This window comes from Chanodichthys erythropterus, chromosome 8 (genome assembly GCF_024489055.1).
Source record: "Chanodichthys erythropterus isolate Z2021 chromosome 8, ASM2448905v1, whole genome shotgun sequence".
Taxonomy (NCBI): domain Eukaryota; kingdom Metazoa; phylum Chordata; class Actinopteri; order Cypriniformes; family Xenocyprididae; genus Chanodichthys; species Chanodichthys erythropterus.
In genome coordinates this window covers 43,971,159-43,990,122 of record NC_090228.1, presented here as the reverse complement: position 1 = coordinate 43,990,122, position 18,964 = coordinate 43,971,159, and the positions used below count along the sequence as shown (strand labels likewise).

General features: G+C 37.0%; 1 protein-coding gene across 4 annotated transcripts in view; it reads right to left on the bottom strand.

Annotated features, from left to right (window-relative positions):
• Positions 1-6,601: 6,601 nt before the first annotated feature.
• LOC137025008 (NLR family CARD domain-containing protein 3-like) overlaps positions 6,602-18,964 on the bottom strand; it is a 48,818-nt gene continuing 36,455 nt past the window's right edge. For 2 of the 4 annotated variants that reach the window (XM_067393013.1, XM_067393014.1), the window contains exons 14-19: positions 16,924-17,097; positions 16,576-16,749; positions 16,310-16,483; positions 10,960-11,133; positions 9,048-9,206; positions 6,602-8,787 (exon numbers count right to left, since the gene is read on the bottom strand). In XM_067393013.1, the coding sequence (XP_067249114.1) occupies positions 8,703-8,787; positions 9,048-9,206; positions 10,960-11,133; positions 16,310-16,483; positions 16,576-16,749; positions 16,924-17,097 (940 nt within the window). In that variant the 3' untranslated portion in view covers positions 6,602-8,702. Of the gene's footprint in view, positions 8,788-9,047; positions 9,207-10,076; positions 10,190-10,959; positions 11,134-16,309; positions 16,484-16,575; positions 16,750-16,923; positions 17,098-18,964 lie in introns of those variants that run through there. The other 2 variants (XM_067393015.1, XR_010895814.1) reach the window with 2 other exon arrangements.

Sequence of the window (18,964 nt, the reverse complement as noted above, 5' to 3'; positions counted from 1 at the left end):
ATCAAATCTTGAAAAAGGGTAGTTCAAAAGAAAAGGAAAAAAATTCTGAAATCGGATTAGATCATGAAATCCAATCTTGGTTTTGGACAACCTGTTTACTGCCTATAAATCGTGCCTGCAGAAAAGGCATGTTAATGCATGCTGCATCTATAAGTGTTGTGGGTGTGGACCCCAAGAGGTAACCTTAGCTGACGCCTGATCAGTATTTTGACATGAAAAACAACCCGCGGCAACAGCGTAAAAGCAGCCCAATTTCGCTGGAAAATCACAGACTTGGCAACACTGCATACAGCCTACATTTACTATACAAGCTGATCTGAGATCTGCTAGAATAACAGGCATGTTGGTATAATTCAGGCAGGCATTACTACTCGCTTGAAGATGCATAATACAATAGGGTTGGATTAGGCTCCTATTCCTGAGATATTTGTTTTCTAATGTCATCATATAGTGCATTTTACCTAAAGGAAAATTAAGCAAGATTTAGTCTAGAGTCTTTGTCTCCAGCAGAAAAACAGGTGCAACATGTTTGATATTATGCAGTAACCAATACAGCTTACAAAAAACATGAATCTGTAGTTGTTGATGATGATGGCTAATATGTGACATAATCATAGTTTTGGTAAAATAAACAAATGAATACAGAAATATCATTATTGTTACAATCAGAGGTTGTAAAAAAAAAAAAAACTGCATTCTCATGGCAAATAGTCAGATACTACTATCTTCTACCAGAAAATTTCAAATTTTAATAGCCCTTTACCCACATATCACTGATGTGGTCCAAACTTTCCATTCAGTTATATTAGTAGAAAGTAGCAGAAGTAGAAAAACTACTTAAAAACACTTTTCATAATAATGTATGCTTCATACTGTAGGTCTTTATGAAGTCTGGTCAGTCGTCTTCCTTTAAAGCGAATTTTCTTCAAGTCCCCCTGACTCTTTTCAATAATTCCTTGTGCCTTGTCCTGTGCAAAATTCTGATAAGAAAATATAAAGGACTATAATATCTTATCTAGGGACTTAGTAGAGAGTGAAGTAATGGTTTCAAACATTTAAACATGATATTGCATATATTCATCCAAATTATTCTAAACCTGGCTTTTTTTCTGTGAAATCTTTGACAATTTCTTTGAGAATAGCTGGTATGGGGTCCTTCACCATGCCTGCCTAGGTCCCCTGAGGATACAGTATAACACATCTTGTTTGGTCATGGTTTATGTACACATCTCTGCATCCATCATACTCTACATCATATCTGTACAGTACTTAGAATAACATCTGTACAAAGCTGAAAATTTGCCCTGATAGTGAAAGCGGAGGAAAGGTTATGAGACCAAAACTGACAAGATCCACACCCCTTAAATAATTAATTTGCATGACAAATTTAATAGACTTTGATATTTGCCTTGGAGCAAGCATTTTATGGGCTGACTGACCCACATGTCCATAAGAACTGAAGACATCTGACAAACATACTACTTGGTCATGTCAAGTACAACTTTACACCTAAATTATTGTGACTAACCAAAGATATGTTTAAGTCTTTCTCTGAGTGTCTCTTTCAATCACAAAAAGTATAACTGACCCAGCATCATGCTTGTCCAAAGAGCTGAATAAGTGTTACGTCCCATGTTATAATTGATACCCGAGTGTGTACCTAAGTGGCCTATTCATGGAGATGCTTAGTGGCGACCACGCACAGCTTCACCAATGAGGGCTCGCTACGTGATTATAAAGAGTGCACCTGTGCGGGAAGCGGGAGTTCAGACGGCTCTGTTTATTGTTTTCATATTCATAAATGTTTAGGCACACTCTTGGTCACAGTGTTTTATTTACTGTTGGTAACTAGGTTACCATAACATTGTCATTTGCTCCTAGGTCCAGTTGTTCAAAAAGTTTAATCTGGATCCAAATTATCTAGATTTGGAAATCCCATGTTTTGTTATCCAGGATCAGGTAATCCATTTTACATTTGTGATTTTTCAAAGCAAAATAGGCTTGGATCACTGTGATCCAAATAGACATTTTTTCAGGGCCCAGTTGTTCAAAAGTAATCTAATTGGAGATTCAGATTGGATCAAATCTTGAAAAAGGGTAGTTCAAAAGAAAAGGAAAAAAATTCTGAAATCGGATTAGATCATGAAATCCAATCTTGGTTTTGATCTGGATACCTTTGATCCATGTCAAGTACAACTTTACACCTAAATTATTGTGACTAACCAAAGATATGTTTAAGTCTTTCTCTGAGTGTCTCTTTCAATCACGCACAGCTTCACCAATGAGGGCTCGCTACGTGATTATAAAGAGTGCACCTGTGCGGGAAGCGGGAGTTTTAGAAGTTTACTATGATTTTTTATTTTATTTTTTAGTAAGATTGGTTATGTTTTATATAAGTTGTAAATGTATGTAAATAAGCATCTTGGGGTAAAACTTTGTCCCATTTTTTTTTTTTTTTCCCACTGTAATAAGCAGACACTTTGCCAAATTCAGAATGGATCGTGTGCGATCGGAATGTCACACTGTAGTACTCAGTAGGATCACCTTTTTTGTTGATGTTTCATTATATGGCTTAGACAGCGGTGGAGGAAAGGAAGACTGAAGTCTTCAGCAGTGCCTTTCCCAGTCAATATTTGATAATAACTTTGGAGCAAGGCATTGAGGTTGGTTTGGTAGAAGAGTCAAGTGGCATGCATGAGTACCATGGGTCCATCACATATAATCATGAGTGGACTGATGTTTTTGTGATCCGTCTGGAAAGCACTGAGAATATACAGAATAGATGAGGTGGTGCGGTCACAGATCACATAGGTATAACTGCTGGAAAAGGAGAAGAACCAACCAGCTCGTATATGTAAAAAGGACCTGTGCTGTGTTTACTTTTCTTCACAATGCTACCTGCTGCATTGAGATAGCAGACTAGGCCATCTTTACATGGCCTAGTCTGCTTGGTGGAATATGTCAATGCTTTTCTTTGACCAAAGCATCACATCGGTTCATCTCTTTTTTTCTTCTACCATCATCTGGAGACTGAGAGTTTCATTTTTATGTTTCCTGTCCATTCTTTGTCTCCAGAAAATGGATTTCAGAACACCTGGCGATGGTGCCTCATCTCAACAGCCAAATAAAAAAAAAGAGAAAATCATATTTTATGCTGCTCAATATTTTAACAAATCCATTGACTTGTTACTTCCCTGACATTATTTATTGCATACCAATCACATTTGTCAATGTCATGTTAGCCCCACTCATGTTCATGCTGTCTCAGGTGACCTCACACAAAGACATCCATTTTTTCCATGAACAAATAGTACTTTATCATTTTATATACTTTTCCTTTAAATGGAAAGATGAGTTTTATTAGCTTGTACACAAAGCTAATCTCAAGGTCAAACCATTAGCCTTAAAGATTGACTGCCAAATATATTATGCATGTGAACTACAAACACTACAAGTTTTGTGATTCATTTATATGAATTTACATCATTAATTATTTTGTAGAGCAAATTATTTTCAAAAAACTAACTTTTTTTTTTAAAATGGGCTTAAATGTGGGCACAATAAAAATTACTATGATGCTTAGTCCACATTATATTTAAGCTCCATGCACATCTTACAAAACATTGTCTTTTTTCATCATCTCACTGTGGAACAATTTAAATTTACAAACTTTGATCAATTTTCTGAGTGAACGTGTTTAATGATAACATTTCTTTGTGTGCTTTTACCGTACTAACCTTTTACCTTACCTTACTTGCCACTTTAATTTACAACTATATTTAGATAGGCCTACAAATTACACACATTAATTCAATTGAAACAGAGCCCATTTTGTCCTAAAGTTCCTTATGTATAACCGGGCATAACTTGGGAGCCAAAGTTTCACTTGAACACCTGACAACTGGACAATTTGTTTGTTTATGAATGTATTTATTGATTTGGGCATGTCATAGAAAATTACTGCAGTAACGCAACATTGAAAACATGTCAGTACTGCCTGGAAACTTTATCCACCACATATTAGATATTGCTGATACTTTTTAGATAATTTAATACATTGATGGAAGACTATTTGTAGTGAGGTTTGATTTATTTTTTATTTTCCCATATAAAGATTTCGGAAAATGCAGCAATAAACCAACAATAAAGTCATGACAGGAATGTACAGATGCCTGTCAGCTGCTGTCCATGGTGCTGAAGCTCATTCCAAGTCAAATCAAGAATCAAGTCAGACCTGCAGCCTCTTCGATAGGGATAGGAAGTTAGATTCTTTAGCCTGATCACTGTATGGCAATTTTCAATTTAGTTGAGATGCTATTTTGCAGAAATATGAACTATTTTCTCTGTGTTTATGTGCAGCAAAGTCACAAGTCAAAGTCAACACTAAAGACACAAAAACATACTTGACAGACACTGAACGTGCGTCCACAATCTGCTGAAAATCACCATTATCAGCAGCAGCAGACACGTGCCCATCTCGACATTTTCCATGAAATCACTTCAATCCAGCAGCACAAATATCCTTAAGGTTATCCAGGAGAGCAGAATATCCAGATATGACGCAGTAGCAGACTTTCTTTTTCAGTCGCTGCCCAAGTACTGTTCCAATTCAAAGTTTACATCTAGCCAAGTACAGTTCAAATCCCCAGATGTGTTCTTGATCCGCCCCTTTTATCGAGGATGCATCGAGAGGTGACTTGTGCGTACTTGAGACAGCCAGGTATCCCAGAATGCATTTTTCAATAACCAGTAAGCGTCAATAGTAAAGGAGAAAACCCATGTAATTTAAACATATCACTGTTATTATGTCATGATATGTAGTTTTAAGAGTTTTTCAGGCAAGAATGTATCTGTTTAAAGCCCAAATATGTGGTTTATTTATAAAGATATTGCCTATTCGAAAATTTGATCTGACGTTTTCTGAGTTGTGAGATCCAGGTGATCACCGTGCGCTCAGCGCTCATGTACTCAGCCTTACCTTGTCTAATCCTTCTGACGTTTGCCGCTGGCTCTGATGTCTCTGTAGTGGTTAAACATGAGATATAATTAATCTTTTGTATATATAACAGGTGATCTTTGACCTCATGAATTTATAATTTGTTCCCAGGCAAATCGTTTTGTCTCAGGGCAAAGTGAAGTTTCATAACTTTATATATTTAGGCTATTTTTATTTTTATTTAATTTTTTATTTAACCCTTATTTAACCAGGAAAAGACTCACTGAGATCAAAAATCTCTTTCACAGGAGTGCCCTGGCCAAAATGGCAGCAATACAAATAGTTATCACAGATTTACATCATACATACAAAATTAAAAACACAGAATTAAAAACATTTAATTAACTTTACAGTTGTAGCTTCCTAGAGCACTTACTTTGTATGTTTGACTGAATTGTTTGCTTTATTTCCTATGGTATAGATATTTACAAGGAGACAGGGTTGTGTTTTATGTTATATTTCATTTTATTACAGTGAAGATAATCAGAAGATAATCAACTTGTTATGGTATACAGACACAGATGTAACAGGTAATTGTTGTTTATTTGACCACAGTAGAGCAGAGGAACACACACAGGTAAGTGAACTGGTTGCAGAGAGGTTAGAGCTGGTGATATGAGGAATAGTTACTGTCCTTTCTTTTGCAGATGGATACACGCTGGAGCTTGGAGATCGCTGGAGAACTTGGGAGCTGGCTGGAACACACACACACACACACACACACACACACACACACACACACACACACACACACACACACACACACACACACACACACACACACACACACACAGCTGACGAGGCACACGGAGGGAAGGAGACACGCTGGAGACAGGTGAGTATTGCAGAGAGGAGTCCTTGAGGTAAGCATAACCATGAGTAGATGCAAACGAGACCGGACATAGAGTGCTGTGTGCGTGTGTGCTTTATAGTGTTGCTAATGAGTAGAGTGATGAGGTGCAGGTGTCGGTGATCAGTACTCTGGAGACTGTGAGCGTTGTGGTTGGGTGACGTTGGAACCTGACGTGTCTGTGACACAACTAACGTTACATATTAATATTTAGAAAATGTAAATGAAAAGAGGAAGTATGTTTTATATTTTGTACTATACATGCAGTGAAGATAATCAATGAATGCGTTGCCTGAACCACATTTGTGAGGCTATTAATATGTTTAAGAGGCAGAGTGGTGTTTTATAACATATTTCCTTTTATTGTGGCTTAAAATATACATACAGAAATAACCAGAGTAGCAGAATGAGCTGAGTGACGCTAACAAGTACGCTGCTGTGCCATTTGCAGAATCACTAAACTTGCGTCCTCTCGTCCTCGTGAGTCCGTTCTTCTAAGTCGAACATGTCAAGTGCGAACTTTGCATACTTGGTATTGAGAAACGCCTCTAGTGACATCCTAAAATTGTTGCTTATACTTCACATGATATTGCAGTATTGCGCTGACCTCTAATGGTGAGAAACTGCTGTTGAAACTATTCCAATTACACTCCAGTTATGGCTACTGAAACTTTTCAAACAAAATAAAATCATCAAGTTTTTATTTGTATATTTACACAATATGTCAATACATTTTAAAAATACAATACAATGGCAAAAGAGAAAAACAAAAAAGTGTTGAATAGATATAAAAGTATATAATAGATTTATGGGCACATGAATGCGCTCAACTGGTAATACTAAATCTTAGGTAGGAGAACAGGCATCATCCTCTCACTGTACATCAGTCAAAGCTTTGTTGTCTTATGTGCAGATATATTTCTGCATTATGAGACAGGACTTTATACAAATTTAAAAATATATTCTGAATATAAAATGAAAGTAAAAAAATATAAATGTAAAACAGATTAATGTCAAATAAAACAATGATAATAATATCAACAACGGTGTAAAGAAATATATATCTGACATTGATTTAAATCTCTGTACATGTCTTCCACAATGATTTTTATGTCTTTATTAATAAGTTTATTTGAATAGAGATGGCTGGAAAATAGGGGAGAGCGGGGTTGGTTGGCACACTTTTCACTCTCTGTCATATTTCTCAGTCATGTTATATGTGAAAATAGTCTAACCAGTATCAACTGAAAGGTTATGATCTCAATTAATCAACAGATATATTTAATATTCTCGAATGATTCCTATTTCCTTTAAAATTCATCATTAATTCATGTTGTGCACTTGTGCCAACCAGCCCCCACAGATGCTTTAGTTACAAAGAATGAGGTGACAAATGTAAAAAACTTGAGAATTTAATTCAAAACAGAAAAACATTCAACAGAATTTCAGCCCATTTTCTCCATAGATTGTATTTAATTGAACTAAACAACAGTTTGTACGTGTGTGTGTGTATGCGTGGCACTGAAGACAAACTTCAGATGACACACAGTCTTTCCTCTCTCCGTTGTTCTTAAATATTTTCTGACCATTTTGACTTCTAAAAGAAAATTATTTCATACATAAGTTAGTTCATTATATTATATTACATTATATTCATTGTTTTAACATGTAAAATACATAAATTAATTTTTTTTTAACCAAATGGCTATGTGCCAACCAACCCCCAAATCAGTGTGTCAACCAACCCCATCCACACCTCTTTACTGACATGATGTTAGCCACATAACATAGCTCATCAGAAACTTGTAAATTTCCTGTCAAAATATAGATGATTCCCATCTCTATAAACTGAAATCCTTAAATTTTATATATCTCTATCTATCACAGTTCTACAATATATTTAGTGGGGAGAACTTTTTTTTGTTTTGAGACTCTAAAATAGAAAAGTTGTCCTCATCTCAATAGTTAGTGACAGTTGAATGATTTCAGTAAATGGGTGTTGTCTGGTCAAGAGGGCAGTCATTTTAATGTTAGATTTTTGTGGCAGCGCCCTATAGTGTACTGGGATTTAACTGCGTGTCAACCAACCCTTGACCCAACCAGCCCCGCTCTCCCCTATGTATTGTACATTGAGAGTATAGCATGAGCTAATTTGCATCTCGGGTCCCTAGAAAGGTTTTTCTAATAAAAAAAAAAAAAAAAAAAAAAAAACTACTAATCATAAAATAAAGCTATTAGCTAATATAGCATATCATTTATACACATACACCAAAATAACCTGTACCTATATTAAGGATACTTCCAACCCTGGTAATATGAATAACTAGTTAGCTCAGAAGAAAACATTCCACCAATATTAATTTAATATATATTTAAGTACAATTTGATCATTAAAATTAGCAATGTTTTAATTTCTTAATTATGGACGAGTTTAATCCCAACATCATGATGTAGGAAACTAAAGACTCTCATTACTGCTAATCCACCTAATTTTAGCTATGCTTAGGCTCTTCTTCCTTCTCTATTTTACCTCTAAAAAAAGTAAAATATCATGTATGAATACTAAATCAACAACTGTATACATTAGAAATCATTTTTAGTAATACACAAAGGTGAGTATGATAAGATGTACGTTTGTTAAACCAATGCCATTTGAAGTGGTTTAAATTTACTATGCAATGTGTGTATTTAAACAGCTTGAATTAATAATAGCTGAAGGTTTTGCAGTATTAGTATTTATGAATTGCTGTATAGCAGCGTCTCATCAAAATTTCCATCACACAATGACACATATTCTTTTATTACAGTATTATATTAAGAACCTTTGCAGGATCTTTCATCTGATAATTACTTTTCTTATGTTGTTGATTTCACAGGTCTCTCCCAAGCTTTAGATGAAGTAAACAATCTACCAAAATTAACCAAGAGGTCTCTCCCTAGGCTGTAAGAAAGAATTAGAGAGAAAAGGGAAATGGAAAGAGAAAATAATCAGTGTTTAAGGTTGCAAATTATTATCAATATTTCAATTACATTGAGTATAAAGTGTAATACACTTAATGGACATTATTGTTATTGATTTCACTTTATTTGGTGACCATACACATTATTTCTAATAAATATTTATGTTTTAAATATAACACACTTAAACTTAAATTCCTATTTGTTTGTTTTAGTGTGACTGCAAAAAGAATGTTTGCTCACCTCAGTTTACAGTGTGAGTCTCGTATCACTTCACTGAGCTGCTTTGAGTCTCTGATCGTATTATTTCTCAGATCAAGCTCTTTTAAAAACTGCAGTGCTTTAGTGCTTGTCAAAGACTGAGTCAAAGAAGAAACATCTGTAATGCCACAGTCATGTAGGCTAGAAAGAGACAAACAAACACACAGACAGAAGAAGAGAAATCATTTTAACTTTCACCCAGAATTTCATCTTGGAAAGGTAAATGTGAGAGCATCTTAAGCCTGTCAGGAAACGTGGCTGATAGCTTAAAAAAATTACCAACCAGTGAGAGTTCTTACCAGCCAATTTATATTAAAAAAAGGAAAATATATTAAACATATAATTTGCTAATATGCTACATTGGCAAAAGGTTTAAAATATAATTAAAGGTGCCCTAGAATTGAAAATTTAATTTACCTCGGCATAGTTAAATAATTAAAGTTCAGTACATGGAAATGACATACAGTGAGTCTCAAACCAGTCTCTGTTTCCTCCTTCTTATATAAATCTCATTTGTTTAAAAGACCTCCGAAGAACAGGCGAATCTCAACATAACACCAACTGTGACACAACAGTCGGGATCATTAATATGTACGCCCCCAATATTTGCATATGCCAGCCCATGTTCAAGGCATTAGACAAGCCAGTATTAATGTCTGGATGTGCACAGCTGAATCAACAGACTTTATGCAGGTAAGCAAGCAAGAACAATAGCGAAAAATGGCAAATGGAGCGATAATAACTGACATGATCCATGATAACATGATATTTGTAAATTGTCTTTCTAAATGTTTCGTTAGCATGTTGCTAATGTACTGTTAAATGTGGTTAAAGTTACCATCATTTATTACTGTATTCACGGAGACAAGAGCCGTCGTTATTTTCATTTTTAAACACTTGCAGTCTTAATTATAAATCTCTCCAACAGTGTGTAATGTTAGCTTTAACCACGGAGCACTATCAAACTCATTCAGAATCAAATGTAAACATCCAAATAAATACCATACTTACATAATTGGGTATGCTGCATGACGAACACTTTGTAAAGAGTTGCGAGCTTGGGGGCGGGGAGCGCGAGCATTTAAAGGGGACATGCACTGAATCGGTGCATTTTTTATGATGCCCTAAAATAGGCAGTTAAAAATTGAATAATAAAAAAATCAATGGGGTATTTTGAGCTGAAACTTCACAGACATTTTCAGGAGACACCTTAGACTTATATTATTCTTGTGAAAAAGGGTTCACCTTTAAAGACAACAGGGCAGTTTAAAAATAATTCGAGTACAGAAAAAGAAACAAAATCATAATCGAAGTGTCAGAAGTAGAACGTACAGCAGGAACACATTCACTGCAGCTTATTGATATTATTTTTCTGTAAATGTTATAATCCTGTTACAGTTACTGTTCTTATTACAAACATCATTTCTTGAACAAATTTTAGAAAAATCAACAATTTATAATAATTTTTTTTCTTTCTTTTTTTTTCGCTCCTTCTTTTGCTTAAGCTCTGTCTGTCTGAATGTGCTTGCAGTTTTCCCACTGCTGTTTGCTCTGTGGTTTAAAGCATCTTATCATACATACACATTTTTTCAGGACTGACAGAAGTTCCTTGTGCCACAGAGCACATATAAAATTATTGATATTTATAAAATTATAAAAATTGTCTGTGACACTATGGCCAAAGTTAACCTGTGCTTGGTACTCAGTGAGTGTCAATTTAAGACCCTGCTTTCATCAGATCATAAAGCACATCACTAGGAGAAATTATTTCCCGCAAATTTAAAGTTCACATTATTAAGCTCTTCATGAGATAATGATTAATAGTGTGGGTTAAATATTCAAAAGTTTAAGTGATTTTAAGCATTTTTTATTCTTGTTTGTGAAAGTTACTGACCTCAATCTCTCCAGTTTGCAGTGTGAATCCTTCAGGATGTCACATAAGTGATTCACTCCTGTGTTTTCTATATTATTCCCACTCAGGTCCAGCTCTCTCAGGTGTGACAGGTTTAATTTCAGAGCTGAAGTCAGGATGAGACACTTTCCCTCTGTAATACTGCATCTATACAGACTGAAGACAGAAAGAGAAAAGACAATGACTCAGATCTATGATGATCATCTTATTAAAGAGGTACAGTAGGCATATAGCCTGCCATATAATTTATAGTTTCCATTATCTGCTTGTAATCATGTCACACTAGTTCTGTCTGTTGGAAACTGTTGTTTATTCTCTTTCTTTTTTTAACTTTTTAGTTTATTGTAGCAGCAAATGAAAATCTCATGATATTTCTATAAATCAGTACATTGTTTCAAAATACTTTAAATGAATTTATTAGACACCTAATTTTAATTGTGACCTATGACAAAGACCAGAAGATGCAATTGTCACGATCCCGGTGTTGCACTTGTTTTGTATGGACTTTTATGTTATAGTGTTTTTATGTTCCTCTTGTCTCTGTGTTCATTCCTATGTCCTGTTTCCTGTGGCCATGCTTGTAGTTTTCCCCATTGATTAGTCTTTCCCAGGTGTGTCTTGTTAACTTGTTATCTTGTTTAGCTTGTTTGACCCTGTGTATTTATACCCCTGTGTTTCCTGTGATCTTTGTCAGGTCTTGTCCTACATGGATGCACGTCTGATGCTTCTCATCTGTTTCCTGTTCCATGGTTCTCTGTAGTGATGGGCAAATGAAGCCTCATGAAGCACTGAGGCTTCGCAACCCATTGCTTCACCAAAAGGTTCATTACCCGAAGCTTCATTCAGCATTGCTCACTAGTGACACCTAGCTACTGTGCAAAGAAATAGCAGACAAAATTAATCCTGAGCCTATGACCTGAACAGACATTTGTGCATTGCCTGGGTATAAAATAAAATATGTATCTTCTCCGTCTGACTTTACTTGTGCAGAGACAACTGGCTCAGACACACACACACACACACACACAGATAATTAATTATTCATAAATTATACTATACTAACCTAATATAACCTAATATAATGTAATAATATAGCTCTAATAATACAATAACGACAATGACACAACTCTCTAACTCTGACTCTCCGACACTACTACTTCTGGTTCTACTACTCCTGAAACACCCACAAGGTGGCGCGTTTCGAACCCCCTTTATCCGGAAGCGACACTCAAACCGAACCGATGACGTATTCCACACAAACCGAGGCCTCGTTTGTCATCGGTCACATGATTTCTACATTCCCAACACAAGCCTCGAATCGACGCTTCATCTGGCATGCCCATTTATGCTCGACACAAGCTCCGAAGCCTCGGTTCAAATATCCCATCACTAGTTCTCTGGTCTGTTTTTGTGGTTATGTTTGTTTATTTTTATTATGAAACTATTTTGCATGTGGATCCAGCTCTTCTTTTGTTTTGGAGTTTACCAGACGTTACAGAAGACCTGACCAAAGATGGATCGAGCAATTAGTTTAATTAGGCTCCGGCAAGGCAACCGTTCCCTCGAGGACCACACCAAAGACTACCTCACAGATTTCCCAGACTTTGCCCTCATTGACTTTTACTGCCACGGACTCAATAACCACTGCCAGCAAATACTCATCTATGATGGTCCTTGGGGGTCTCTGGTGGAATTATTTCAAATAAGTGGTTCATCTTACTCTGTGGGGGTAGTAGAGGAGTATTTTAAGATGGCCGCCATCCCTGAGCCTCGTCGCAAGATGGCCGCCACTCCAGAGCCTTGTCACGTCTCAGCAGATCTTCCAGAGCCCTGTCATGTCTCAGCAGATCTTTCAGAGCCTCGTCATGTCTCAGCAGATCTTCCAGATCCCTGTCACATCTCAGCAGATCTTCCAGAGCCCTCAGCCAAAATGGCTGCCATGCCTGCACCCTCAGAGATTGCAGCACTGGCCATTATGGCCACACCCATTTGGTGTGTGTGGGCTGCGCACACATCGGATCCAGCCCATGAATCTACTCCAGAGCCCGCTTCAGTCCTTTAATCCACTCCAAGTTTCCTGTGTGCTCTGAGCTTCCTGTCTGCCTAGACATCACCATGGAGGTTGTCTGAGTTTCTTGTCTGCCCTGACTTTGTCTACCCTGAGTTTCCTGACTGCTTAGATAAGACCACTGAGGCCACCCTTGAACTTCTTGTCTGTCTCGGCCAGAGAGGCAGTTCTAAGTTTCAGAGTCACGGACGAAGAGGCCATGATTAAAGACTCTACCTACCTTGTCATGGACATTACCCCTGGATGTCCTGCATATCTCCAGAGGCCAACCCTAACCTTTCTGTGCTTATTGTTCCAGTTCCGTCTGTTCCACTGTGGTGGTCACCATCTTCACCTGATCTTTAGTGGTGGTGGTCTGCTTCACCGTGGGAGTCTTCAAGCCAGTCTGTGCTACAGTGGTGGTCTGCTCCGCTGTGGGGGTCCTTCAAGCCAGTCTGCGCTACAGTGGTGGTCATCTGCTCCCCCGCGGAGGTCTTCAAGCCCATCTGCACTGCTGTGGTGGTCATCTGCTCCACCCTGGTTCCCTGCTTTGCCACAGTCTCCAGACCCTCTTTCACTCCATGGGTCTGGCCCGCCTTCCTTCCCCCTGTTCCGGCTCCGCTGCACCTCCCTCCTGGACTGGTTAGAAGCATCTGGAAGCATCCCCATCCTTGAGGCTCTGTCACAATCCCTGTGTTTTGTATGGACTTTTATGTTGAAGTGTTTTTATGTTCCTCTTGTCTCTGTGTTCATTCCTGTGTCCTGTGGCCATGTTTGTAGTTTTCCTCATTGATTAGTCTTTCCCAGGTGTGTCTTGTTAACTCCCTGAGGTCCGAAAACGCGCAGGCGCGTTTTGCAGGATTTTTTTTCACATTGCAGCAAAACAGACTTAAAATACTCCGTCATTTCTTGTCATAGAGACATAAGTAATATATCAACTGAAACTATAGAATGTCTTCTTTTATTTGTGTACACTCAGAGTAAAAACACAATGTTGTGCTTTTTGTAAAATAAAGAAAACTAACATGATGCGTGATCTCTCCTCTCCCTCTGAACAAAGTCCAATCTGATAGTTCTCAGAAAATTAACTGTAACTTATGAATACTAATGACAAAAAAATGACACTTATGTCTAAAGAAACGTTGAAATGTCAGGTTTTAAATCGTGCAAGTCAAATCGAAAACAAACATTCTGTGTTTATGTAATCTGTATGAAAAGAGAGCCATGTCAGAAGTCCAAGATTCAGCTCATTACCCGCTAATGCGGCCACACCCACGGAGCCAGCGCTATTCAGACGCAAATTCAGAGGCAATACATGTATACATCGTCTCAATCGTGTATTTATTGTCTTGAAAAGTGTTTATTTGGATGTTAAAGCCATGGTTAGTGATCTCTAGAAGACATGCCGTTAGTTCCTAGTTCCTTTTCTTCTTTATATGAATTTGTGGCCTAAAGGTGTACAGAGAGCGCCCTCCGGCTGCAAGTATGAATTGAAAACACAATTCCTGAAATGTCCTCTTCTTCTTTATATGAATTTGTGGACTAAAGGTGTACAGAGCACCCTCCGGCTGCAAGTATGAATTGAAAACACAGTATCCAGCACTCATAGTGATGACAATAAATAGTACTTCTCAGTATAGAAAATTGACATAAATACATAAGAATCCATCAATATTTCTCCAAATGTGCATGCTTTTAAGCTAAAAGCCTATATGAAATGCCATAGAGGTAACATAATTGTTCAGACACTTTGCATCACAGAAATACATTATATTTTAAAGAATATAATAGAATACCATTATTTTAAATTGTAATAATATTTCACAGTATTGCTGTTTATGATGAGCTGAGACATTATTACAGAGGGTTTTTTTCACAGCCTACCTGACTGAAAGGCCTCATTAATATGCAAGTCATTTCAGGTCATTATTATGTGATTATTTTGTCTTCTCAGGTGTAAATGGCCCATTATTCATGCAGATTCACGCCTCCACGCATACTGTGTTTCTTGACAAAAAGTGACTTACAAAAACTAAATCAATATATTGTTTTATATGAAGGAGTAGGCAGCATAATTTTTACATAATTCTGAAGCAAAAACTCTAGTCTAAAACCTCCAATACCCAGAAGTCTTGTGAACACAGATTTAATATACTTTTTTTTTTGGCCTTATTTCAGTGACTTAAGTTTTTTGTTTTTTCAATAACCACGCATAAACATTATTCCTTCAAAAATACAAACATGTACATACACGTTCCTCACATATTATTGTAGCCTAGTTTGTGCTGAATACAGTGTAATGACACTTTTGTCATTTATATGTTTATGAACAACTGAAAAAAGCACAAATGTCAGGGCATGTCAAAACTTCTCCAAGCCCCAAATCAGCCTCAGACTCCAGAGGGTTAACTTATCTTGTTGAGCTATCTTGTTAAGACCCTGTAGCTGTGTCTCATTTCATTTAATTTTGAAGGCTGCATCCTCAAGAGGATGAATCCTGTGAAGGATGCGGTATATGGAGTATCCTTAGCCAGAATTAAACAAGGCGTCCTTCGTAGGACACAGGTAGGAAAGGAAACAGAAAGTATATAGTTGCTATTTATTTGTTTTATTTTGGTTAATGCTTGAGGAGCTGGCTTATGTACAACAGATATGTTACAGAGAGAAAGAGGAGGATATTAAGAAGAACAAAGTTTAAATCAAAAACAAGCATGAAACTACTTACTTTTAAACACATCTTCGCTTGTATGTACATTTACCAATGCCGCCATTTTTTATTTATTTATTTTTTTCCCAAATAAATGAGTTTTTAACAGCGACAAAGAATTGTGGGCTATCTGCAGCAGCAAAGGACACCTCATGCATTTCCTGTGAAAGAAGGATGCATTCGAAGGTCGCATTCGGAGTGTCCTACTTACTTTTCTGAAATGATACAGCCTCAATGACGTATGCAACCTTCAGATGCGACCTCCTTAGGACGCAGCCTTTGAAATAAGACACAGTTTGTGTATTCTTTATTCTTATTTAGTCTTGTCCTACATGGATGCACTTCTGATGCTTCTCATTCTGTTCCCTGTTCCATGGTTCTCTGGTCTCTTTTGTGGTTATGTTTGTTTATTTTTATTAAACTATTTTGCATGTGGATCCAGCTCTCTCTTTGTTTTTGAGTTCACCAGACATTACACAATGCTATGATATAAACAATGTAACTTGTGTCCAGCTGTCTTAAACTAAACCGTAAACTTTTATCACACAGTAACTAGTGAACAGTATAATGATACTAACCGTAGTTTCTCTAACTTGAGTAGTGGGTTCATCAGTAGATCACTGAGGTTTTTCACTCCAGAGTCTCTTAGATAATTCACACTGAGGTCCAGCTCTCTCAGGTGAAATGGGTTTGATTTCAGAGCTAAAGTCACAGCAGAACAACCTTCTTCTGTCAGATCAAAGTATCTTAACCTACATTGAGAGAAACAAGAAAAATCATGTTTCATTCTGTTTCTTTTAAAGAACAAAACACTTTTTGATTCTTGTATGTGAATGTTACTGACCTCAATCTCTCCAGTTTGCAGTGTGAATACTTCAGTACGTCACATAAGTGCTTCAGTCCTGTGTTTTCTGTTTTATTCTTACTCAGGTCCAGCTCTCTCAGGTGTGATGGGTTTGATTTCAGACCTGAAGTCAAGATGACACACTGTTTCTCTGTAATACTGCATTCACACAGACTGAAGACAGAAAGAGAAAGTTTTGTCAAATATCCACATATGAAATAATTTTATAACCACAAAGTTGCTTCAAAGTTTTATGCTTTTTCTTACTGATAGCAAACCATAGTCTATTGGATAATAGCATAAAAACTTTATCACACTGTAACTGATGTACAGTATAATGACACTAACTGTAGTTTTTCCAGCTTGCATTGTGGGTTCATCAGTAGATCACTGAGGTTTTTCACTCCAGAATCTCCTAGATAATTCACACTCAGGTCCAGCTCTCTCAGGTGTGATGGGTTTAATTTCAGAGCTGATGTCAGGATGAGACACTGTTTCTCTGTAATACTGCATCTATACAGACTGAAGACAGAAATAGAAAAGACAATGACTGATCTGTAATGATCATCTTAATAATGTCACACTAGTTCTGTCTGCTGGAAACTGTTGTTTCTTCTCTTTCTTTCTTTATAACTATGTTTTTTAATCTCTTTAGCATTCAATAGATGGTTCTTCCAGTGTGTGTGGCATGCCGTCTGTTGCTTCTAGTCCCACTTGTGTTTGTGTTGTTTCTGTCAATTGCCTGTAAAAAGGCAGACTCTATGCTGGTACAGTGGGGCAAAAAAGTATTTAGTCAGCCACCAATTGTGCAAGTTCTCCCACTTAAAAAGATGAGAGAGGCCAGTAATTTTCATCATAGGTACATTTCAACTATGAGAGACAAAATGAGAAAAAAATCCAGAAAATCACATTGTCTGATATTTAAAGAATTTATTTGCAAATTATGGTGGAAAATAAGTATTTGGTCAATAACAAAAGTTTATCTCAATACTTTGTTATTTCCCCTTTGTAGGCAATGACACTCCAGGCCACTCCAGGACCTTGAAATGCTTCTTATGAAGCCACTCCTTCATTGCCTGGGCGGTGTGTTTGGGATCATTGTCATGCTGAAAGACTTAGCCACGTTTCATCTTCAGTGCCCTTGCTGATGGAAGGAGGTTTTCACTCAAAATCTCACAATACATGGCCCCATTCATTCTTTCCTTTACACGGATCAGTCGTCCTGGTCCCTTTGCAGAAAAACAGCCCCAAAGCATGATGTTTCACAGTAGGTATAGTGTTCTTTGGATGCAACTCAGCATTCTTTCTCCTTTTGTTGAAGTTGAGTTTTTACCAAAAAGTTCTATTTTGGTTTCATCTGACCATATGACATTCTCCCAATCCTCTTCTGGATCATCCAAATGCTCTCTAGCAAACTTCAGTGTGTATGTGGGATTATAAGAGGATTTTAATTTTTGGCGACTTCAGTATTCATGTTTGCTGCCCTTCGAAGCCACTAGTTAAAGATTTTTTAAATCTTATTGAATCTTTTAATTTGATACAGTTTGTGACTGGTTCTACACACGAGCATGGTCATACATTAGATCTTGTCTTATGTGGTTTACAAGTGTTTAATCTAGAAGTATGTGAAGCCATATTTTCTGATCATACGTCTGTTTTATTTGAAATCTCTCTTCCCTGTCATTCTAAGCCGAGTGGACCAGCTCGGCGATGCTGTATGTTTAACTCTTCCACTGCTGTTCAGTTTTCTGCTGTTTTTCAAAGTTTTGGTGAGTCTAGTAATATGTCTGTCCCTCTTGTTTTAATACCGCAGAGTTATCCTCACTGTTTGATTTCACCTGTCTAAGTGTTTTGGACATTGTCATACCTTTTAGAGTTATGCGTTCAAAGCCAAAAACTGAACCATGGTTGAATAGTACTACTCGTGCTGTTAGACGAGAGTGCAGGCGAGCCGAACACCAGTGGAAGAAAGACAGATTGTAGGTGTCTATAGACATTCTAAAAGATAACTGGTATAAGTACCAAAAAATCTATTAAAGCTGAGAAAATTAAATACTTGTCTGATGTTATTTTGAAGAATTCTCACAAACCTCAAGCTCTGTTTAGTACAATTAATTCTGTGCTAAGTGCTTCTTAGCCATCTTGTCCTGTCTACTCTCCAGATGCCTGTGAGAATTTTTTTTTTTTTTTAATTTTATAGATAAGAAAACAGATATTGGAGCAAACATTTTACCCTCTTCTGTAGACCCCTGTTTGTGTCACCTGTTCTGCTGTCTTTAACCAGTTTGTTTGGCCTGTGTCCATATCCTTTTTCATGGATCAAATGAAACCCTCTATCTGTCCCACAGATACAGACCATGTTTTTTAAAACAAGTTTTTGAAACTATCG